This window comes from Watersipora subatra, chromosome 8 (genome assembly GCF_963576615.1).
Source record: "Watersipora subatra chromosome 8, tzWatSuba1.1, whole genome shotgun sequence".
NCBI lineage: Eukaryota > Metazoa > Bryozoa > Gymnolaemata > Cheilostomatida > Watersiporidae > Watersipora > Watersipora subatra.
In genome coordinates, this window is record NC_088715.1 from 48,608,710 (window position 1) to 48,633,947 (window position 25,238).

Here is a 25,238-nt window from a genome sequence, read left to right on the forward strand (position 1 = left end):
AGATTACAGTATGAACAGGTATGAGAGAGATGGTCAGTATGAGAAGCGAGAGATAGTCAGTATGAGAAGCGAGAGATGGATAGGCATGATAAAAGGTACAGTGACAGTAAAAGAGGTAGAAATGCAAGATTTGCTGGTTCTAAAGATGAATATGGTGAAGGTCAATGACTAAGCCAAAAAATTGTGCCGAATTTAGAAGTTAGAATGGAGTAAATGTGGAGTTTGATACTGGGAAGAGGTGTCGATAGTAGCTGAGGCAACAACCAATAAGTTGAACCTATGGTTAAAGAAACAGTCGACAGTTTTAGAAACTGCGGATGGTAGTGAGTTGAAAGTGGTTGAAAGTGTAATAGTTCATTTGGAAAGTAAACACAGGTATATGGATGCTGAAGTTCATGTGGTGAAAGGACTAAGAACAAACTTTTTTGGGCATAACTGAGTTGAAGCATCTAAAATTATTTGCTGTTGTAAATGCGTTATGTGAAAGCAAGTCTGAGCCTGTTAAGGAGTGTGAAAGTATTGAGCCAGTCAAGTCGTTTGTGCTGAGAACCATTATTGCTGGGTCAAGTTATGTTTCAGATAATGTCAAGTTGCAAAACCTGACAAATAATTCTGATAGAGAGCGCACTGTTAGGAAAAGCCACACAGGTCAAGATTGGTGGACTTGTGAAACCAAGGGAGTAAAGAGTAGCGGATATGTAGAAATTGATAGTCAAAAGGGGGCGCAGCCCAAAGCACCAAAGAGGTGCAAGTGTCTATGGGGTATGATAGAGAACACAGTCATGATAAGGTAAGTGAAGGTGCTGAGTAAGTAGTCGAACCAGTATCTGTAATGGAGAAAGTTTGATTTTTTTTAACTGAGGTGTCCAGCAATGGAATGTTAGACAAAGATGGTCATAAGAGAAAGGTAGCAGAGATAGAGAGGGAAGAGAAAGAGGTAAAGAGGAAGCCAAAGGAGAAAATAGCCAGACTAAAAGCAAAGCGTAAGGCAGCAGTCGAGGAGTTGGAAAATGTCAAGGCATTTAGAATAGCTGTGCAGGTGTTAGCCAAGGTTCAGAGGAAAATTGCTGGTAGCAAATCAGTGCTGGTTGATGGTCAGGTCGAGCTAAATAGGTCTGGGCCTATGTCAACTCCCAGCTCTGTGGTGCCCTTCCCTGTGCAGCTAGTTACGGCCCAGGTGGAGACCTCCCACAGGAGGCCTGTCGAGCCTGCCTCTTAATGGGGAGAGCGAGGTAAAGACCGAAGAGACGGATATGAGGTTGAGGAGTCATTACTGACCAATTCAAAAGACTCCGGGCTAGTTGGAGATGTTGGTGGAAGTAGTGTTGGTAGTGACAGTGGCCACGGTGAAAGTATTGATAGCCGCGGAGGTCAGGGTGATGGAAAAACCAGTGCAGACTGGCAATTGAGCTGGCAGTAATGAGGATAGTATTTTAGACAATGGCACAGGGTCAGACTAGCCAGAGGCATAGCCTATGGAGACTGCACTAACGGAGTCAGGTAACGAGCTACACAAGTAAAGTAAGCTACTATGTCTGCTTGTTGGTAGTGATGGGGTGGCCCAAAACAAAAAAAAAATGAAGGGCATGTTGTATTATGGGATTTGTTAGGCTCAGGCTATATCGGTGTCTGAGCTCAAGGCAGTACGGGTGGTCTTGGTAATTACGGTGAGTGGATAAAGCTGGATAAAGCTAGTCGGTAAAGCTAGTAGATTAGGTAGTATAAGGCAGTATGGAGAGGATATAAGAAAGTGTAATGAAAGACAGACGCTCTTCTTCTTCATCTTAACATCAATACATGTAAGTGTACACATTTACACAACAGGAGGTGAACTCTAAAAAACCGATATGTATAAGAAGTATTTGATACGATTGCTTCCTCCACTGTTGTCCAAGAATATATTTAAAGTGACACTCACATTGGGCCAACAGAAATTATTTTGACTTACATTAATGATTTAGTCGACAATAAAATAATAAAACACTGTTCCAAATAGATATTGTTTTCTAAATTGAAGTACCAAATCAAATAGTACAAATATGCATTATGGAAAAGAGTGTAGTAATGAAATTTAATTTTTACACATTATAAAAACAAAAAATCCACTCCTGACTAATGGCTTCAAATGCTGGGCGAAAATTTTATTGCAAACTTGTACTAAAATTTTACAATCTTTCATATTTGACCTCCAGTGTTCTACAGACCATCTTGTCTGCAGATTATTGTACACAGTGGAAAACAAAAGACTGGTTTAGACATAAATAGGCACTGCAATGCATCATAATAACATTTTTATCATAGACTGTAATAAGTACATATGTAGAATTATCTGTCTACTAGCAGACTGACACCCTAGTACATGCAACACTTCCTATTTGTTTAATTATATCAAGAGGTACAATTATAGACAAACTATACTTTTAAAGCAGAGAGAATCTATCACAGTAGTTGGCTACATTCTTCTTTTGCTTTTATATAAAACATTTAAAATAAATGAAACATATTAAAATATAAAAATATTCCTGAAATAAGAGCTCACCATGTAATATTCTTAATGTTTTCATTTACAGTTATGATAGATTAGAAGAAGTGATCTATGCCCTGAAGTTATTTCTATTGTGCAAACTAGCGAAGATTTTCAATATTTCTCCTCACATATTGTTGCTAAGGATATATATAATAGTGATATTAATTGTGTGTCAAAAACTGCAGAGAATTGGCATTTGATGCTGCTGCCCACTTAATCCTTTACCTCAGGCGGCTTCAAAGTGATGATGCAAAAATGTGCTCAAACAATTATTGGGGCATTGCTTCAAAAACCTCTCCTTAATCAGGTCTGTTTCTCCTATTTCTCCAAAAGTTAAGTTACCTACCGTTATACCTGTTTTTGTTCTGCCACTGCTGCAGACTCAGTTTCTTGACAATTTAATAAATTTTCATGTCCGTTGACTAATTCTGCCTTGATTGAAACATTGTAGCTCTTCCTGTGGTCAAACTGCTTGCACCAATTACTGCTGTGCTATTGCCACATTGTCCTAGTAGATTCAGAGTGGTTCCATTTCTATAACATCATTCCTCTTTTATGCCGAACGAATGTTTGATTTTGTGGAAGACTGCATTCTCTCAATAATTAACAGGGACATGTTTTGTAGTGACAGCTACCTACTTCACTCTCTAGCTAGTCTCAGCACTACTGTAGGAGCTACTTTTCACAGATCAAACGGAAATTTGAATTGCAAGGCTAATCATACTTTCATAAATTCATAATATTCTCTTACTGACTCAAAAACCTCGCAGCCTCACAAATGAAATTTTCATGACAATCTGATTTTCCTCTTTTCCTGGTGCCAGTTTATCAGGCACAAAATGCCTCATATTGAAAGATGATGTATTGTTGACAAGTGGCTCTCTTGTCCCACTCCATTAATCAGCTGTAAAGCCATTTATATATAAACCCAGTTTCAAAAGCTTTCTTATTAGCAGATAGACAGCAAAACTAACAAGTCAATTATAATGGGAGTAAAAATGTAACATTAGAGTTATCCACACACAGCACTGTTGTAGCACAACTCCTTTACTGAGATGATCGCACCTGATATCGTACAGCACAGAGTTGGATTAAAAACTTTTATTTTTTCTGTAATATCTCTGTTGGATGTGCTCATTTGTATGAGATATTGCAAAATGCTGAAACTTTTGCATGCTTTCTAAAAATCAGCCTGCGCGACACAGAACTATTTTTCAAGTTGCAGATAAAGGCTCTTATAAAATTAAAATTTATATGATTTTTTTTATCTAGTTGCCATGTTTGCAACAGTTTTTGCATTAACTTCATGCCGTTATATTTTAGTCTCAGCTTAGTACCGTCAAAACTTTACTGTCATGTTCGTACTTGCAAGTAAGTTTATCCCTATAAGTTTGCAATCAAAGTCAGTCATCCTCGGGCTATTTCAATAATTTCGAGTACTGCAGTAGGCTATAATTGTTGTGATAGTTTTGGAGTCTCACAAAAACTATTCCCACGACCAAACGAGCGGAGCAAAGTGTGGGAGTTTTTATGACAAATGCATGTGCACACAACTTACGAAAATTATTCATCAACAATGAGATGAACCCTCGTCAAGAAATTTCATCAACAAATTTAAGCATCGTTATGAAATGTCGTTAAAGTATAATAACGATACAAAACACATTTAAACCTATTTAAATATGTTACCAAGTCTCTGTAAACAGTCGGTATTATCTTAAAACTTACCCATTTGATCGGATTATACACAAATAGAGAGATTAATTTCAACGAAAATCGCCACAGAACACTTGAAAAGCTTGGTTTAATAAAATTAAGACCGAAAATTGAAACGCCGAGGGACAGATAATAGAACAATGAAGTCTTGCGCATTTCACGAAAAATAACGTGCACTTTTTACCAGTCTATAGCATTGTCGAATTGCCGAAGGTTTTGGCAATTAACATAAGAGTACAGAAATCGTTTCATTTTTGCCGATTTCAATTTTTTCATTTTCATTTGCCGACACATTTGAATACTTTCCCATTCTAACTGATGTCCAACGCAGTATAAGTAAAGCAAATGACGATGATATTTTTTAACGTTTCTTATGAAATTATTACAATAATTAATTATAAGTTTGGATGACTACAGAACAATGACTACGCAGTACAGACTTTCTAAAAATCTAACGCAGTGTAAGTAAAGGCATGACGATGATATTTTTACTAAGGGTTCTAATGAGATTATTGCAATAATTAATTATAAGTTTGAATGACTACAGGACGATGACTACGTAGTACAGATTTTCTAAAAATCTATATAAATATCACAACTTCGTGATATTGTTAGCTATGCCGTTTTGAAATGTAAACAAAATTGTGCATTGGTTTTTTATTATTACTATATAAATAATATTGGTTATTCTAATAATATCAGTGCATTTTACTTCTAATATTGGCCAATATTGCATTTCTTTTTTTGCAGGAGGAGAGATATAAACATATAATATTTTCCTTTCATAATTGCTATTTGTTGTATATAATAACACCCAGTACATTACAGCTACCATTGCAGTTATCCTATTTGACTGCTAATATTGCATTTCTCAACCATCAGTACCCTTTCTTTTTTCCAATATCACTTTGGTCGTGGGCTGTATGACAGTGGAATTTCTAGTATATTCAGTTCGTGTCCATTCCTTCGTATGCCACCTATTTCATTGCGCACAATTTGATTCTATTTCCGTATAGTGTGGTCTAGTCTATAGCCTGGTTTATAATTTAGTTCATCACCAATTCTATACCAATTCTATAACCTAGTCCATATTCTCAAGCTCACAGAGTGTTCTCTATAGACTAGTCTATGGTCTAGCCTATTTCATATTCTGGTCTATAGCCAGTTCACTGATCATCCAATAGTCTATAAATCATTCCAAATTTGATTCTACCCTCTAGTTTATAGTCCATAGCGAGTAGTTCAGACCCATTGTCCATTGTCTAGTCTATAATATGATCTAGTCTAGTTTACAATCGACTGGTTAGCCTATAGGTCTCTAGTATCAATAGAATACTCCAGTTTCCAAACAAGTTCATAGTCTATTCTATCGTCTAGCCTATAAAGCAGCCTGTTGTCTAATCTATAGCGTAGTTCGTAGTCCAGTCTTTAGTCAAGTCTGCAGTCTAGTCTATAAACTAGTATTAAGTTTAGCCTATGGTTTTGTCTAACATTCGGTTTGCAGTTAAATTTCCTCTTCTAGTCTATAGTTTAGTCTTCAGTCTAATCTACTGTCTAGTTTATTTTCCAACCTATAGTTCAGTCTGTACTCTTATCCATAATCTAGTTAATAGTCGAGTATATAACCTAGTTGACAGTCTAGCCTGTATAGTTTAGTCTTTAATCTATTCTATAATCTAGTATTCAGTCTTTTACATATAGTCTACTCTATCCCGTAGTCTTTAATCTAGTCTTTTGGACAGTCTGTAGTTTAATCTTTAGTTTAATCTGTAGTCTAATATCTACTACAGGTTAGTGAAGTCTAAAGTCCAGTTTATGCTAGTCTTTTTTTATATTCAACTTGTTCTATTATTTAAATTAGGTTTGCGCCGATTTTGGTATCTGAATCGGCATCGGCGGAACTTTTCTTAAAAAAATTGAAACTTCAGATACTTTTTACAAATCAACTATTTAGCAGAAAACAGTATTTTACCCTGCTACACTAATCAAAATCATCAGCTGCAAGTTCCTTACTTTTATTTAATAAATTCCGAGCCTGCCACACAATTTATTTTATGTCTATAGCCTGATCAACATCAACACAGTTGAGGAGTTTAGTCAGGACGTAATCAAAAAGTGTGGTATTCCGCAATTACAGTGATAGGACTCATTGCAGCCGATCATGAACAAGATAACAAAATGAGGAGCAAGAATAGCGTATAATGTTTCTATTTACTAGCGTTACCAAAGTAATTTAAGTGTTCGATGCATAAAGTTATCTATCACTTTCTTGATCCTAACAATACAAAATATCATTAGTATTGTACAAAACACGCTAACCTCAGTGGCTTATCGATATTTAGCCTGTCCTTCATCATCTGTGGCAAGTGCGTCTCTATTCAGCACTACTGGCTACATTGATAGTAATCGAAGAAAGATACTTCTTACCGAGAGAACTGACTCACTACCAGTAAAAGAAACAGTGATTTGCTCTAAACTTGTGCAGGCGCTGCAGTTCATTCAGCAATAGAAGAGAGACTTGGTTTTTACAGAGAAGGCTGTACCCCTAACAGTAATTATAACATAATTTACCACTAACATAATTAAAAATCACAAGAAACATTGACTGTTTTGTTACTACATGCACGGTATGCAAGTATTTGAATATTTATTTTTTATAAATACAACAAATCATTACATTAGTATTTATATTTTCTTCACATTATATTCATATTGCATCATAAAATGAACAATTAGTTATGCAACACAAAAGGTCTAAACCGGTATCCAGATCGGATTATTTTTCAATAAGAATTGATATATCGGATCGGTATCTGAACCGGCTGGTGAATTTAGAATCGGGGCATCTCTAATTTAAATGTTTGTAGTGTCAATCTTCTGTTTAACTTGTATATTTAGTGTACACCAACGCTTTGTTATATACTTTAAATAAAATCTTTAAACTGACTAGAAATTATAATTGCTACTTGTGTAGACCCACAAAGGGTGTTGTAAATTTGAAAAAGTTTAAGTTTAAAAGAAGTGATAGTTATATAGAGATATGCAGATATAAAACCTATATTTGAATGCCGTGGCACTCTATTTTTCAACCATCATCTTATAGTGACGTTTTGTTAGGAGTGACTTTCAAATAGCAGACGGAACTGTATTTTTAACTAGGTTAAACCATAACTGCAACGTACCACTTTTATCGTATCTACTAAGTAAATCAGACATGCTGATTCCGATTTTGTACTTAAAATAAAGATTGGTCCACTAACTTTCAAATTCATGAAGGGTTATTTTAAAGTGCTTCAATATCTGTCTCGAAAACAACACAATCGGCATGAAAAGCTCCACCCATAAATATTTGACATACCCTAGCTGTTTAGGAACGGAGGTTATGAATGTTTAGTGCGATTTAGAATGATAGAGATGGGTGACTTAAAACCCATTTTTATCTAAATTCAGCCTGTAAATAATCTCAGTCTTTTTTGAAAGGTAAATAAGCTATTTAACATTGCATATTTCAAAATGAGCTCAAAAAAGCGCGATAACAATGCTAGCTTGCGATAAAATCGCACTTTTATGAACTCATTTTTCTCGGCGTTCAACCTATTAAACATCCTCTAACAAGCTACAAACAATTTTGAATAGTTCATCTACCTTTTCTATAAAAAACTGAGAAAATTGTTTTGGCTGAACTTAAAAAATAACAGGTTTTAAGACACCGATCTCTATCATTCAAAATCGGACTAAACATCTTTAACTTTCGTTCCTAAGAAGCTAGGCAACGTCAAATATTTATGGGCGGAGCTTGTTGTGCCGAATGTGTTGTTTTCGAGACTGATATTGCAATGCTGTAAAAAAGCCTTCATCACTTTAAAAGTTAGTGGATCAATCTTTATTTTGAGTAAAAAATTGGAATCGGCGTGTCTGATTTACCTAAGAGTTACGATAAAAGTTGTACGTGGCAGTTATGGTTTAACAGTATTTTGGGAAAATAGTAATACCCCTTTTACTATCAAAGCAATGCTAATGACACTTATACTTTGCACTCTCCTTTTATTTGTGAGAAGAATCTACAAATGGTATTTTTGCTAATAAACCAAATGGGACTAAATTAAGCAAAGAAGTTCTTTGATTCAAAACATTCAAGAAAAAAATAAAGCCTTGGACTCACAGAATAAAAATTACATTTTTAAGTTTAAAATTTTTTTTTAATGTTTTAAAGTTAGAATACGCCACAACAATAGCTGCCATTGCATAATACAGTGTTCCTAAAATGTATTCATCAAAACGTCTGATCCGTTAAAATTTATTAAAACGATTTCAAGTGTAACTATGGTTATTGTGGCAATTGATTTTCTTAGGTACACTGTCACTAAAATTGTGACAACCACTACAGCTACAACAAAAGAATTGATGATTATTGATGTAATAGAACCAGTATTAGTACCTTTGTGCAGACACTTCTACTGATCCCTTCCTATTATGGGTTCGAAAAAATGAAAGAACGTCAAAGTGATTGGCAAATAGAGGCGGCGCTGAATTAAACGGTAGCACTGTATTTTTCAACCCTTGTTCTATAGAGGAGTTTCATTGGGGGTGGAATTCAAATAGAGGTGGGGGTCCAAATAGACGTTTTACGGTACTCTCATTTATATGGGGACAAGACTGAACGAATTTAGCTCACAAATTTTTAGTATAATTTTAAATTTTAAAATCATCTGTTCAATCTCGTGAATATTTTTTGAAAACTATCCCAATGTAAAATCCAATATTTGTCTAAACTTTACAACTTGGCTTAGCACACTAGAAGGTTAATTTGTTGCGATGGTCACAAGCAGAAATTTGATTTTATTAGATTAGACTTTCTTTCACATGGTAAATAATAGAAATATATACTGTATTTATTATAGTGTAAATAAATTCAATCTTCACTAAACAGATGTAGTCATACAACAAGCATGGGATAGATGCTTCTGAAGTTTTCCTCTACATCCCAGCGTCTTCACGTGTTAAAACACTGAGCAGGGTAGAAAATTAACTTCTATCTCATCCCCTTTCTATTGTCCCAAATAGAGTTGCCTTCTTCTCTTTTACCAAGTCTTTCAAAAGTTCCCAATCAACATGCTGAGCTGCCCTTTCATCCAGTTTTTGCAGAGAACTTCGATTCGACATCCGTTCTTCATCCAGCTGTAAGTTTACACAAATGTACTGACATGTTATTTTACAACCACTGCTCACAGCACTCACCTTAAGAAACTTATGTCAGAGTAAAATGAATGAGTATAGATATCACAAAGCTGTTCATATAATATGAGCTTCTGTCGCAGTGACTATCCATCTCAAGTACTGCTGAACAAGCACCTGTTAATTATCAACGGATATTTGTTTGAGCACCTGGCAAAACTAAATTGGTATATATATATAGCTACATGTCTACCAATTATACTAGGTTTAATTTATTTTAAGTTTGTTATTTTTTATTTATCAGAACAGGGAGGTCAAAAGGTCATCTACAGATGTTTTCACAAAAGGTTTTCTATGGAGGTTTAAGCTTTTGAAATATATTTGTGAATAACCTGCCAAAGGTTTTTGGTATGCCATATTTATCAACTGAGATTTACCCGAAGAGCAGGATTGCTTAAGTTAGGGTTGTGATGTCATCCTTTTTACATATACACCCTTTTAGGTTGTAATTGAGCTATAGCTTGCTTATGAAAAAAGGACGCAAATCAACTTTCAGCATCAAAAACAATTGTAATCACCTGCGAGCACCTTAAACACCTGTGACTACCAATAACACCTATGGACACATTAAAGACCTGTGGGTACTGAAAACACTTGCTAACACTAGGTGCCTAAAACATATGTGAACACCTACAACACCTATGAGAAGGTGTTGAATGTGAGTGAATAGATCAGATATGACCACCTCAAGAACCAGGAAGTAACCAAAAAATCTTTGAGTACCTACAAAGCGTATGAGTGCTTAAAACACCTTTGAGTACCTTTAACGAATGTAAGCATCTAAAAAATTTGAGAGCTTTTCAAACGCGTATGAACATTCCCACCTCACACAGTTTTCCTTCATTTGTCAGATAGAGGTAATATATGTTCTTAAATCTGTCAATAGTTTTCCTGTCTTTATCAGTCAACTTCAGTGCGGCATTAATATTTTTCCCTGTGATGACATGTCCATGCACAAAGTTGAATAACTCGAGGACATCACTAACTTTGGCCACTACAAACATACACCACAAACAATCACTTGTTGATCTTACATACTTTTATGTTAGTTTAAACCACAAAGTCTTGTTAAAACAGACACAGATATCTGATCATCCAACTTTGAAGCCTTCTACTGAAATGTGTCAATATTGCAGCATACCCCATCATCAACTTACAACTGTGCTATGTACTGACTGACATGTTGTAAACCATTCTGGACATTAGATGTAACGTAAAAATAAGATAAAACATTGAATGTAGTAGTATTTACAACATGTTATGGCTCTCTCTATGTTATGTAGTATATTGTATATAATATGTTAGCTAGATAAATATGTCCCCACCTCTTCCGAAACATCTTCTCTCATTTCCCTTCTCATCTTCACCTGTAGCATGGCTAGTACTCGCCATAGGCATTTCTACTGAAATAAGTATTAGTGTGTGTGCAGATTTATAATGATGGAAAACTTGGTGATGGTGTGGTGGTCCTCAAACTCTTGCACCTCATCCAAAACATAACATTAGTCAAATAGTCAGTCTTGGGTTTTTTGGGTGAGTACGAATGCTAAAATTATTTTATGCTTAACTAACAGGTTTTACAAGGTCTACAGCAATCAATGAGTGAAATGTTTTCATACAACTTTATATAAAAGCCAATCCTTAAGTAAAATTTTATCTCGGGCTCTGATCTGCATTTTTGACAAGCCAACTAGCAACCATAGAGTCTTAGACATGACAGAACTTTTCCATACATCAGAGCAAATCATGAAATATGGGAAACCGATTTAAAAGGAAAAAACTACAAGAATAAGATTTAAAAAATAGTTGGAGTTGTCATTTCTTGTACTTCTCTATGACTTGCTCTGCACTAATATATTCAATATAATATATCACACTGCTTGCCATATGAAGGTTTGCTACCTCTTCTAAATTTGCCTAGCCTAGTCTTAGTACTGGATGCAGGATGCCCTAACAAGCTAATTATAATAATACATCAGCAGAACATGTATTACAGTTTAAACTATCTGCAGCTAAAGTAAAACAAGAATCATATTTGTATGGGGTGCTACATCGTATTGAGTTTACTTGACTAAAGCTAATTTACAACCCACTCTCCCACAGTTCGTAGGATAATTCAACTGGAAAATATTTACCATAATAAAAGTGGCGCTTGTATAAAACCAGACTTGGAGGTTAGGATAAAATTATACACTGAACCAGACATAAACTAGCAACATTTATCTCTGTAGACCAACACTCTAACACCTGCACCAACCACTTGCTTTCCAGCAGTTTGGAATAAGTGTGTGAACAGTTATTGTCTGTACTTTATACTTTATCGTGTATTATTAAGTACAAAAGACATAGTGAAGGTTAGTCCCTGATATCAACTAGGGTCTATGCTAGACTATCTCATTGCCATTACATTATCTTTTAGCTATTAATTAATTGAGAGAATATATTTTGCTATAAATTGTCTCACAGAGAGACAATAATGATCTAGCAAACTTAAAATAGTCATGTTTTGATGAAGATTTAAGGAAAAGGTTCCCTAAATGTGTGACCACAGAATTAAATAAGAAAAGTTGAGGCTGTTTTGTAACATTTACTCACGTGATGTGATAGTTGTCTGGGAGTTACCAATATAAATGATAAATGGTAGAGGAACAGTCTTCAGTAGCAACCCGTTTGTGCATTCAAATCCATCTGTGAAACAGTAAAAATACATTAATAAATATATATAAATGTTACTAGTTGCTATCAGGTATATATTCAGCTTCTAAAACTTACACAAAGTTGATGTGTAAATATTTGTTAAAATACAGAGTTGCTCATAATAAGATAAAAGTTTCAACAGAATGGACATGCAAACAGACCAGTTTATCAGCTCTGACTGTTAATTACAGCTTAGTGACTTTACAGTCCGTATCAGGGGACACGATGTATTGCAGGAGAATAAAACTCCTAACTACCAGTCAAAGGTCCGAATTTGCCAAGTCAAACGCTTTTCTATGAAGCTATCTGATGCCAGCAAAAGTTGAAACAATCAAACAGATCAAGTAAACTGTGAACCAAATGCTGTTAGAACATAGTTTACATCAGCAACTTAAGCATAGTGTCTCTAACCAGTGGTATGGAGTTCACAGATGCTCCCGGTTTCTCTTTGGACTGCGTTGGTGAATTCTCCAACTGTACTATTAAGTGAGAAAGGAAACACTAAGCGTTTGGAATCACAGATGAGTTTGACAACTTCTCCCACAATTTGCCCTAAAATGAAGATAGTATCAAATTGATCATACACTTTGTTGAACCAGTATTTGTCAAAAAAAAACATTTTGATTTTCGATCTTGTTTGCCAAGTAAGAACCTGTGAGCCACCAAATATTTGTGGTCACCAACCATGACCGTTGATATCGCAAATCGCAAGATGAAAACTGAATAGATTTACTTATATGCAAAATGTACTTTGATTGGTCAACAATAGTAAATATAGATAAACAACAGCTTTCCTTTATAAAAAAACTTACAAGACTGTAAGTCTTGTAATCACAGTTTAAATTACCAAGAAACTTTATTTCTCATACAGATCTGCACATAAGCCTATCTCGCATATAAGGCAACTCTAAACTACCACCATGAAATCAGGGAAATTGTTAAAATCCGTAAATAAGCAGACACTATAAATCATAACACGCCGCAGACATCTATCACAACAAAAAGTTGCAAAAATGGACCGACTTTTGTCGGCTTAAAACAAAACATTTCTGGTTGTTGAACAGTTGTATAATGAGCCTGTGGTGTCTTTGCTTAAACAAAAAGAAACTATCATATGCTTGCCTTGAGCCAATGAACACCATGTTTGCATTTCACACTGACCTTAGTTATTGTTGCAAAAACACTATTCATAGCTATATCTTCTTCGCGATGATCAGACGCATTACAACTATGTAGGTTTCACAAATTGTATATCAATAGATGATAATCTATTGGGTTTGAGCAGTATCTATTTTTAACACAAACAATAATAAGTAATAATAATAACTATAGAACTATAGCAATAGTGTTAATTCGTGGGAGTTGGAACATGATAAACTTGTCAACCATGGTAGTATGCAAAAGACAAAAAGTGTCGAAACTCGTTCTAAAAAACATTTGTGGCCTTTTTATAGTATTAGATAATATAAAATTTTATGCTAACTAATTTGGTCAAATATCATAAAAACGTATGCTCCAATATCAAATATCTTGTTTTACCGAATATTTAATTTTTTCAGTACAACCTAGAATCTAGAATTCTAGAATTTGCTTAGGTGCGAGGATATACTCCACTGACATTGAATCTGGCTAGAAAAGATTATGCAACTTCACACAATCCAATTAAAGTGTTAATCAAAATAGCAGAATATTCCCCCACATATGGAACAAAGTTCCACTCAGCAAGCAAATTAGGAAAAGCACTTTTCATCAAGTTTTCAATGTTTTAGTAGCTACTGATAATCAGTTTTAATGCAAACTTAAATTTTACTATATGATGACTATATGTCTATATATTTTGCTATAGATTCTACTATGTGATGAAGGCAAACAGTTTGTATAGAAAACAACAGTAAATTTTACCTTCGTATCTAAACACTTGTGGAGGGGTCGGTCCATAAGACAAGTCAACTGGATCCTCTTTTTCCACAACTGTTACGGTAGATGTTGCTTCAGCATATGCTGGTTCTACCGGGGGCATATCACTAGTGATAGAATAGTTTACTGGCCAAGACCTTTTTTGCTCAGAGGGATTGGTGAATAGGCTTGAGTTCATTGTTGAAGTTGATGGATGTGTTAGAGTATATGGAGCATAAGGTGAAACTGTATGTGTTGGTGAAACTTGAAAGGGCTCATTCCCTTCTGACATTAGTGACTCGAGAGACATAGGCAGATTCTGTCCTGAACTTGGCAGACTTTCTGAACTTGACATCGATAAGTCTGGTGTTTTGGAGTTGCTTAAAAGATAGTCTGGATATGATGTTTCCAAACTGGTGGTAGATACAAAAGTACTGTCAAAGTTTTGTGCAAAGTTATGGGTTTGAGGAAAATAAGGAGTTGGGACATTCAGTTGAAAGTCGGGTGCAGGTGGGGGCAAAGGTTTGGGGAATGCATCAGTTGTAGATTGTAACGGTGCCATTGGAAAATTAAATGCTCTTGGAGGCAAAACAGAATTTTCAGAACTATTTTGCTTTGCTTGTGGTAATTTCACGGATGTGAAAGCTGATCTTTTGTTTAGACTTTTTTCTACAGGTAATTGCTCTACTTGCAGGGCAGAACTAAAAGATTCTGAAGTAACAGTGTGAGAATTGTGTTGGACAGATGGTGCAAGAAGGTTGTCATTGGGTGCGATTGCCATGGAGTCTAATAGATTCATGGACCTTTCAGAATACTCTTCTCTTGCAGCGTATTGCATCGCTGTTTTTCCTTTATTATCTAGTAGCATCTTCAGAGTATTTTTACTCTCTGATGATATGGAATCTAGTATACACTTCACTATGCCTGTGTGTCCATTAAAGCTAGCACAGTGTAATGCTGTCCAGTTGTCATCATCTTGTTGTAAAAGCAGCTTATCCTTATTCTCTGATGATATGGAATCTAGTATACACTTCACTATGTCTGTATGTCCATATCTGCTAGCATTGTGTAGTGCTGTCAATTTGCCAATACCTTGTTGTAAGAGCAGCTTATCTTTATTCTCAGGTGATATGGAGTCAAGTATACACTTCAATATGTCTGTATGTCCATTAAAACTAGCATAGCGTAATGCTGTCCAGTTGTCATCATCTTGTTGTAAAAGCAGCTTATCCTTACTCTCAGATGATATGGAGTCTAGTATACACTTCAATATGTCTGTATGTCCATATCTGCTAGCATAGCGTAATGCTGTCCAGTTGTCTTCATCTTGTTGTAAAAGCAGCTTATCCTTACTCTCAGATGATATGAAGTCTAGAATACACTTCACTGTGTCTGTAAGTCCATATCTGCTAGCACAGTGTAATGCTGTCCATTTGAAAATACCTTGTTGTAAGAGCAGCTTATCTTTATTCTCAGGTGATATGGAGTCTAGTATACACTTCACTATGTCTGTATGTCCATTAAAGCTAGCACAGTGTAATGCGGTACATTTGCCAATATCTTGTTGTAAAAGCAGCTTATCCTTACTCTCAGATGATATGAAGTCTAGAATACACTTCACTGTGTCTGTATGTCCATGTCTGCTAGCATGGTGTAATGCTGTCCATTTGTCTTCACCTTGTTGTAAGAGCAGCTTATCTTTATTCTCAGATGATATAGAGTCTAGTATACACTTCACTATGGCTGTATGTCCATTACTGCTAGCACAGTGTAATGCTGTCCATTTGCCAATATCTTGTTGTAAAAGCAGCTTATCCTTACTCTCAGATGATATGAAGTCTAGAATACACTTCACTGTGTCTGTATGTCCATGTCTGCTAGCATGGTGTAATGCTGTCCATTTGTCTTCACCTTGTTGTAAGAGCAGCTTATCTTTATTCTCAGATGATATAGAGTCTAGTATACACTTCACTATGGCTGTATGTCCCCCACTGCTAGCACAGTGTAATGCTGTCCTTTTAACATTTTCTTGTTGCAAAAGCAGCTTATCTTTATTCTCAGATGATATGGAGTCTATTATACACTTCACTATGGCTGTATGTCCACATCTACTAGCAAAGTGTAATGCTGTCCATTTGGTATCATCTTGTTGTAAGAGCAGCTTATCCTTACTTTCTGATGATATGGAGTCTAATATACACTTCACTATGTCTGTATGCCATGTTCTTTTGCTAGCATAGTGTAAAGCAGTTACTCCAATATTATTTTGTATCATTAGCAGATTATCTCTATCTTCTTTTGATATGGAGTCTAGTAAATGTTTAAGAAGTGGTGTGTGTCCTAGGCTACTAACCGAGTGCAATGGTGTTTCCCCATCTTCATCACAAACATTAAGAAGTTTAGCCAGGTGATCTGCTGAAGTATGACTCATAAAACATGTTAGTAAATCTGTGTCATTTTTCTTAACAGCAGCATGAATGAATCTCACCCCTTTGTTACATAGAGACTTCATTATCACAAAGACTTCCTCGCTGTCCACATTCTGTAAGTAGCTATTTAGTTGAGTCACTGTAAGATGAGTCACTCTTGAATCCGCAACATAAAGCTTTAAAACTCTGGCAAGATTATCCCCAGCTGTTGAAGAGCCCTCCATACTTCACACTGTCTATATATAGAAGTGCTGTTGCTTGGCTCTTCTACAACATCCCCATACAGCAACTACCCTAGGACACTTATATTTCGCTAGTATTTCGTTTCGTGAGTAGCATACAAAGTAAAGTTTCGCAGCAACTTAATTTCGCAGCTCTGATGAATGCGAAAATACTGTGATGTAAAAATAAATGCAGTGGAACAAACATAATTAGATTCCTCAGGTTCAGTTCACCGATGAAAAAAATTCAATTTGCGACTAGTTTGTAATTGTGAACCGCAGGTAGAATTGTGTAGCCAAGGTTGATAATGCAATTTGATCGCTTGCTGCCATTTGTTTCTTGGACTATCAACATATTCGTATTCCCTGGGGTGCCTGGCCAGCTGAGCTGCGCCAACTTTTTGGGAATTTTTCACGGCTAAGTACAGTCAAACTCGGATAACTCGCCCGCGGATAATATGTAACATTTCATCTCAAACACCAGGTTAACTCGAACAGATTTGTTTGGTCAGTTCCAACGCAATGATAACTTGCTTGAGATAACTCGACCTCAACATCATTTATTCGAAAAGTTATTTGCCCAACGGCTATGGACATGGTTTTTATCGCTGTAGAATTTCACTTCATTCCAATCCATAGAGACAAACATCAACTTTTAGTAGTTCTTAGGCATCATTATTATCGTCATCAGCGGCAAAATATTCTTGTTAACGCCTTTTATAGAGGTTTGCAAAATATCAAGTTTTACCAAACACCCGCTTAGCATGTCTCATTGAAAGCGTAAAAACCTCCGATTGAACTTAAAATAAAATTCGCAAAATTGATCTTTGTTAAAACGCTCAAAAAAAAAGATGTCTTTTTTCTGAGCGTTTTAACTGCGGTCAAGTTTTGCCTATTTTAATTTAAAAACGTCTCCTCAGTCACATCGCCTAAAACAAAACAAATCTCAAAAAATAGAAAAATGTTGATACATTCCAATAAAAAATTTTGAAACTTCACATGAGAGGCCTGGCTCAGGCCCTACATGAGAGAAACCTGTTGGGGGCTTTACATCGCCCCCTCCACACCCCTAGGTGTTCATATCTAGTCGCCTAACATTAGCCGCCCAACGAGCAACCAGTGAATACAAGCCTGAGTCTGTCTATCATTGAACAAAGCTATTTAATTTCGCGTTTTCGCTCGTTCGTTATGATAGTTTAGTTTCGCACATAAAATTTTCGCGGGAGGATGACTCCGCGAAAACGCGAAAGTTCGATGAGGCGAATACATAAGGGTAAATACTTTGGGTGTAGTGAAGTTTAATAACAAACATTAAATAATATGAGTAATGCTGATGTAAGGTCATAGCTATGATGCTCGTGTTTCATTCCCTCTAATGGAGTATTTATATCATTTTGACTGAGGCATTATCTAGCTTAAACATAAACTTCCAAAAAAACCTTTTTATTTATCAAGTATAGCGAATACGCTACAATTTGGGAGAATTTCAAAGAGAATCCAACAGCTAAATGTATGCTCAATGATGACTCTCAAAAATGTGCTTTCACCTTTGTAAGAATTGTACTCGTTGATAATAAACTATGGTTAGCACACTTGTTATCGTACGCCTTATAATAGCCATTATCTACAGTAAAATAATTGATTTGACAGAAGCAGCGGCTAATTGTCTTTAAGTATTAGGAATAGCTGTTTTTTGCTGCGTTCGCGGGCTTTCTTGCTGGCAGTTGTTGTGCTGTCTAGGTGTGATTGGACACGGGAGTAGTGTCATCACCTGTTGACCAATAGAGTTCGTGTCCAGCTTTGACCTTTTGGCCGGTCCTGCGTGTTCTGTCAGCCCTAGTTAGTAGGTTTTTTAGAGCCCATAATGGAAGGCTACAATTTATTTGTTTATTACCAATTTTAGTCAATAATATTACCTACTACATATGTTACTACATTTTATCCAAAGAAGAAACAAAGGTAAGTTACATAATATTATATACAACAGTTGTTTAATTCTGCTATCACATATTTGCTGTTTATTGTGCTATTTTTTGTACTTGCTGAGTTATTTCTTGTGTCTTTACTCATGCGTTATATTATGGCACACTATACCATATTGTATCATTGCGCATTATTATCACGGTATATGTATGCATTTCAGATTTCACGGTGTTTAGCATCATGCAAATAAACAGCAGTGAACTTATAACTTCAAGTCTCTTTGGAAAATTATAACTTAACATACCACGGCATAAAGAAATTTGCTACAGTGAAATCTTTGTCTAACAAAGACTTGACAAAGGTTAAAAGAACTCACATCTTCATACAAGATAAGACTATGATCCTCATATAGGACGCTGAACTAAGGTGGCACAGTAACATTCTAAACTACTAGAACAATAGTAGTATCTCTATTTGGAGTTATCACTCTATAGGAGTTCAGAGGGTAAAGAAAGCCTGTAAATCTCACCAGCTAAGTAACCATAGCTGTATCTCAGTTAGCCTCAGCTCAAAATTGAGCAGTCATATTGAACATTGTTCATAGTTACACTACAGTTCCTGGTAGCAATTAGTAATTCAGGTTTTTCTCATCAGTACTTATATCAATAAGCAGTCTTTACACAGGTCATTGACCTACCTATATGGCAACAACCTTGATAAGTCATCACTTGCATTATTCAGTGTAATATAGTATAGAGCATTGTTTTCATTTATAAGTAAGTGTTATTTAATGAGATAATTTTGTCATAGGATACATTTTGTCTTGTTGTACGCTTACTAGAGCTGACAGAACACTCGAAATAGCCAATTTGGTTGATTGCTGGTTTCGTTCTTGCTCGGTTGGCGGGGTGGGCCTTTCCTTGTGTCTCGTTACGCTTCGGCTGCACTCGTGCTGTTGGTTTAGCGGTCTGCGGCGGTGGCGCGCAGCTGTACTTACATCCTCTAACTATTCTGTCATTGTTTCACAACATCCTTCATTACGGTACTTAAAATATACACAATTTTGTTAGTGAAATTATATTGTGTGTTCAGACACCTTTATAGCAATATAAGCTAATTTATATAGCGGTGCTGCTATAATTTCCACTCGCAATGCCAAATAAAGATGATGAACCTTTAGCAAGTATGAGTAGCGAGGACCAGTCTAAATTAGCTGAGCTACATACCGATAGCGCAACAAATAGTGATGTTAGTGCCGTGCCACTTGATAAAAATTCACAAGCCATTAATAATGAGTCTGACACAGCAGCGCTTAGAAAGTCAATGCGAGATAAAAAGCTAGCGCTGAAAGCTAAAGAGAACAAAACATTGCAGTTAACACAACAGCTTGTTAAAACTATTGATAAACAATTAGAGCAGAACGAAGGTTTTTTAGAGAAGGCTGACACACTTTCAGATAAAGATGTTAGCACTTTTATGTCTTTAGTGGAGAATTGCACTCATACTGTTTCTGATATATTTGACGAGGTTGAAACCTTAGTTGAAAATAAAGTTAGTGAAACAACACAAGCTTTCTTTAATGAATTCATGACTGATGTGCGACTCGTTCATGACTATTATAATCAACGTAAAGAAACTGAGCTCAAACAGGAAGAAGAGCTGATAGAAGCAGAAAGAGTGTTTGAGGAAGCCAAAAAGAAACTCGAGGAAGAGATGAAAGAGCTCGAAACTCATATGGCAGTCAGACGTGCCAGACTGCAACAGAAACTCAACAAGCCACGCGTGATAGAAGATGCAGCCCAACATACAGAGCAAACCCCATCACAGCCAGACATGGCGGCAATTGTTACATCTCTCACAGATGGGTTGACATTGAAACGGCAAGAAGACAGACCCATACAACAGAATGAAGTAAAAGCAGATGATGTAAGTGAGGGCAACCTTTCCATATACACACGTAGAAGCTCAGTGGAAGACTTAGGAACGATTCAGCAGTTAACAAAGTGTCTAGTTACCACCATAAGAGCACATAGCGCACTTCTTTAGAACCCAGTGTCTTCGCTGGTGACCCTTTAGAGTTCAATGACTGGGAGATCGACTTTGACGGTTATGTGGAGGCAGAAGGTTTAACAGGCAAAGCTCCTCTCCGCTACCTAAAGAAGTTTGTGGATAAAGATGCAAAAGATTGCATATCTGGCTACTTCACCTTAAACTCAGAAGAAGCATACCTTGATGCCCGAAGACAACTACGTAGAAGATATGGCAGAAATAGCAGTGTTTCCCGTGCTATGAGAGAGAAACCAGAAAATTGGCCTAAAATCAACCCAATGGATGACAAAGAACTACAGAAGTTCGCTGATTTCTTGTCACAGATAAAGGGCGCTATGGCATCTGTACCAGAGTTGAAAATTCTCAATGACAGTCAAGAAATTGACAAAATAGCAGCAAGACTGCCACGCTGGCTGAAAACTAAATGGGTAAACCAAGCTAGACAGATCAAGAGAGATGAAGATAGAAATGCAGTCTTTTCTGAGTTTTTCTACCTAATCAATGACCAGGCAGAAATTCAGTGTGAACCTCTCCTGGCTCAAGATAAGCCTTCAAAAGAGGAGCCTCAGAATAGAAGCCGAAGAAAAACACTGCATTCTTTCTCCACGTCCATTAGCAAAGGGCCAAAAAGACACTGCACCTACTGTGAAAAAGATGATCATGATACGGCTATATGCTCTAAACTAGTAGCCATGTCATACATTGACACACTTGCCTTCTTCAACCAAAAAAGGCTTTGCTACAGCTGCACCAAATCAGGTCACATGACCTCTCAATGTAGAGAGAAAGTAAAATGCAGAAAATGCAAAGGTGACCACCCTCAATGTCTACACAAGACAGCCCAAGATTGGGAGAATGGCAAACTGAATTCTCACTCCCACACAGTTAGGACTGAGAGAAATAAAACTGAAAACAAGCCAGAAGCATCAAGTGAGCCGACACAAAGGGAGACAAAACAGCAAATCGTTCATGCTGCCAGGAGAAATATAACAGCTGAACTCTTGAATATGGTGGTGCCTGTCTATATATCAGCAAATGACTCTGTAGATGAGGTGCTGGTATATGCACTGCTTGATAGTGGATCAGACAGCACATACATAACCAGAGACATAGCTAACCAAATTAGACCTCCCAGCACATCTGAGAACGTTACTGTGACAACACTCAATGGAGATAAAACTGGGCTCATCAACAAGTACAGAATCACATTGCGATGTTTTGAACCAGCGTCAGAAAGACAGATACACTCTGTTCAGGCTTATGAACAAGAAACCATACCATGCAACCTTGCACAAATCCCAACGTCTAGAATCGCAAACAACATCATCATCTCAAGGAAATTGCCAACTTACTACCTCCAACTCTTGATGCACCTATTGGTTTGCTGATAGGGAGAGATTTTTCTCACCTGTTAGCACCACACGAAACAATCATCGGAAAACATGATGAACCTTTCGCGGTAAAAACAGTCCTTGGATGGACATTGTGTGGTGGTAACTCTAGGCATAAAAACACTTTGCTTACAACTCATCTTGCACAAAAGGGTGAGTTTGATGACCTCGATGACAGAAGGAAGGCATCCCAAAACGACATCAAGTTTGTAAAAATACTAGAGGAAGGAATTACACGAGATGCGGGTGGGTCAATAACCCTTCCACTACCTTTCAAAGATGTACCATTCATGCCTAACAATAGAAGTCAAGCCGAACGCAGACTGAATCAGCTCATCCAGAGATTTAAGAGGGATTCCATACTGAAAAAGGAATATTTCAACTTCATGCAAGAGATGATTGATAATGGGCATGCCGAACCAGTTGCAGAAAGTACCGCAGAAACAGGTCAAGTCTGGTATCTACCACACTTCAGTGTCTACCATCCAAGAAAGGGAAAAATACGAGTTGTTTTTGATGCGAGTGTGCACTTTCAAAACAAATGTCTAAATGAAGAACTCCTTCCTGGACCAGACCACATAAATAGTCTGGTTGGAATACTTTTGAGATTCAGGACAAAGCCTATAGCTCTCTCGCGTGACATTCAAAAAATGTTTCTTAACTTCAAAGTGACAACAGAACACAGAGACTATTTGAGGTTTCTGTGGGTTGACCCAAACCTGTCTGAAGTCAAGGAGTACAGAATGACTGTGCATCATTTTGGTGCGACGTCTTCACCTGGAGTAGCAACACTTGCGTTGCGCACACTAGCAACACAAAACAGTTCGAAAAACCCAGAAGCTAGCTATATGAGCTAGATGATGGCCTTGCTAGTGTGGCTAGCGCTCCTGAGGCAATCAAGCTTATAGGAGACGCAACAAAGATATGTGCTGATGCCAACCTCCGATTACACAAATTTGCTAGCAACAATAGAGATGTCTTAAAGTCTATACCTATTACAGAAAGAGCTTCTGAGCCACAAGGGTTAGTATTGTACAAGGATAAACTGCCTGCTGAGAGAACTCTTGGATTGGAGTGGCGTACTGATGACGATTGCTTCACCTTCAGCAATAACCTAACAAAGAAACCTAATACAAGAAGAGGAATTTTATCTGTGGTGTCACAGATATATGACCCACTTGGTCTACTTGCTCCTTTTCTTTTACAAGGAAAAATGATCATGCAGCGAGCCTGCAAGGAGAGTGAGAAATGGGACGACGATGTTCCCGAAGACATCGCTAATGATTGGAACAGGTGGAAAAGTCAGCTAGATGAACTTCAAGATATATCCATTCCAAGATGTCTTACACCAGGACTTGCTTCAAACTTCAAGAATTGGAAGTACACTGAGCTGCATCACTTCTGTGATGCATCATTAGAAGGATATGGCGCTTGCTCCTACCTTCGCCTTGTCGATAGTAACGACCATGTACACACGGCTCTTATCATGGCAAAATCAAGGGTGGCTCCACTCAAATCCATGACTATACCTAGGCTAGAATTACAGGCTGCCGTTGAAGCTGTGAGATTGAAATGTCAGCTGGAAAGTGAGCTAGACATGGCAGTTGACACCCAATACATTTGGACAGACTCTACAGCAACATTAGGATTTATCAACAGCAACGAGGCAAAATTCCACATGTTCGTTGCAAACAGGGTAGCAGAGATTCGTCGATGTTCTTCTGTAACACAGTGGCATCATGTGCCTGGATCAGTGAATCCAGCAGACCTAGCCTCACGTGGTTGCACTCTCTCAGCCTTGAAGAAATCCAACTGGTTTACTGGGCCTGCATTCTTGCGCAAGCTAGATCTTAGTGCACATTTGGCTAACAAAGCAGACTACTGTGAGTTTATACAGAACAGTGTGGAGGTTAAGAAACCCAAACAAGTTCTTTCCACGCAGTCGGCAACTAATGACACCTTAGATGAAATCGTCAAAAGGTTTAGCTTATGGACCAGACTGGTGAGAGCTATTACAAACGCTAAGGCTATGTTACAAAACAAAAGCTTCAAAAGACCTGCGACAACCGCTGAAGATCTCTGCCAAGCAGAAAGCCACATCATCAAACTAGATCAAAAGCAAGCATTTGATAAAGAGATCAGTCAGCTGGAGAAGAAAGAGACATTACAGAAAAACAGTAAAATCCGCAAGCTAGTTCCTTACCTAGATGAGAATAACATGCTGCGTATGTCTAGCAGAACAACATCGCCGCTGAGCTACAGAGAAAGAAATCCCATAATACTATTTAAGTCTCAGCTAACTAAGCTTTTGGTAACTCACTATCATCAGATAACACATCAAGGGCACAACTCGGCAATCACCGCCTTGCGCCAAGCAGGATATTGGATAACTGGGGTGTCCACACTCGCCAAGGGCATTGTTCACCACTGCGTGAAATGCAGAATTAACCGTGCTAGACCTGAAGAACAACAAATGGGTCTTCTGCCTAAGGAGAGAACTGAGCCTAGTCCACCATTTACGCACATAGGAATTGATACATTTGGGCACTTTTTCGTCAAGGACAGAAGAACAGAGCTAAAGAGATGGGGTGTGATCTTTACATGCCTCTACACTCGAGCCATTCATATTGAGCTCATCGACGACTTTTCTACGGATAGCTTCCTACAGGCCTTAAGACGATTTCAAGCAGTCCGAGGACCGGTCACTACTGTCTTCAGTGATGCAGGCACCAATTTTGTTGGAGGACGAAACCAAATGGAGCAGGACTTACTCAACATGAGAAGCAAGGAGCTAAAAGATTACCTGATGACAAAGAAAATAAAGTTTGAAACAAATACTCCGACAGCTAGCCACCAAGGCGGGGTATGGGAAAGACAGATAAGAACCATAAGATCAATTTTGCAAGGAATGTCATGAAAATACAGCAAGCACATGAAAACAGAGAGCCTGAGAACAACCTTTTATGAAATCATGGCAACTGTCAACAGCAGACCCATCTCCACAGATTCATTGAGCGACACGGATGCCATCATCACAGCTAACCATTTGCTAACCATGAAATCTCAACACTTTCCACCTTCCCCTGGGGAATTTGACAGTGCGGAGATTTATGGCAGACTAATGTACAGGAAATCTCAGCAACTAGCTGAAGAA

General features: G+C 37.2%; 2 protein-coding genes across 2 annotated transcripts; one reads left to right on the forward strand and one right to left on the reverse strand.

Annotated features, from left to right (window-relative positions):
- Positions 1–9,162: 9,162 nt before the first annotated feature.
- Positions 9,163–16,724, reverse strand: LOC137402651 (inversin-like). Its single transcript, XM_068089155.1, has 6 exons — positions 14,078–16,724; positions 12,587–12,727; positions 12,074–12,166; positions 10,804–10,881; positions 10,303–10,472; positions 9,163–9,421 (listed from the first exon to the last, which is right to left on the reverse strand). Exons 1-6 carry the CDS (start codon positions 16,722–16,724, stop codon positions 9,281–9,283), a joined length of 3,270 nt encoding a protein of 1,089 aa, XP_067945256.1. The 3' UTR covers positions 9,163–9,280.
- Positions 16,725–19,796: 3,072 nt separating this feature from the next.
- Positions 19,797–25,001, forward strand: LOC137402652 (uncharacterized). Its single transcript, XM_068089156.1, has 4 exons — positions 19,797–20,574; positions 20,691–21,888; positions 22,197–22,781; positions 22,958–25,001. Exons 1-4 carry the CDS (start codon positions 19,797–19,799, stop codon positions 24,999–25,001), a joined length of 4,605 nt encoding a protein of 1,534 aa, XP_067945257.1.
- Positions 25,002–25,238: the final 237 nt, after the last annotated feature.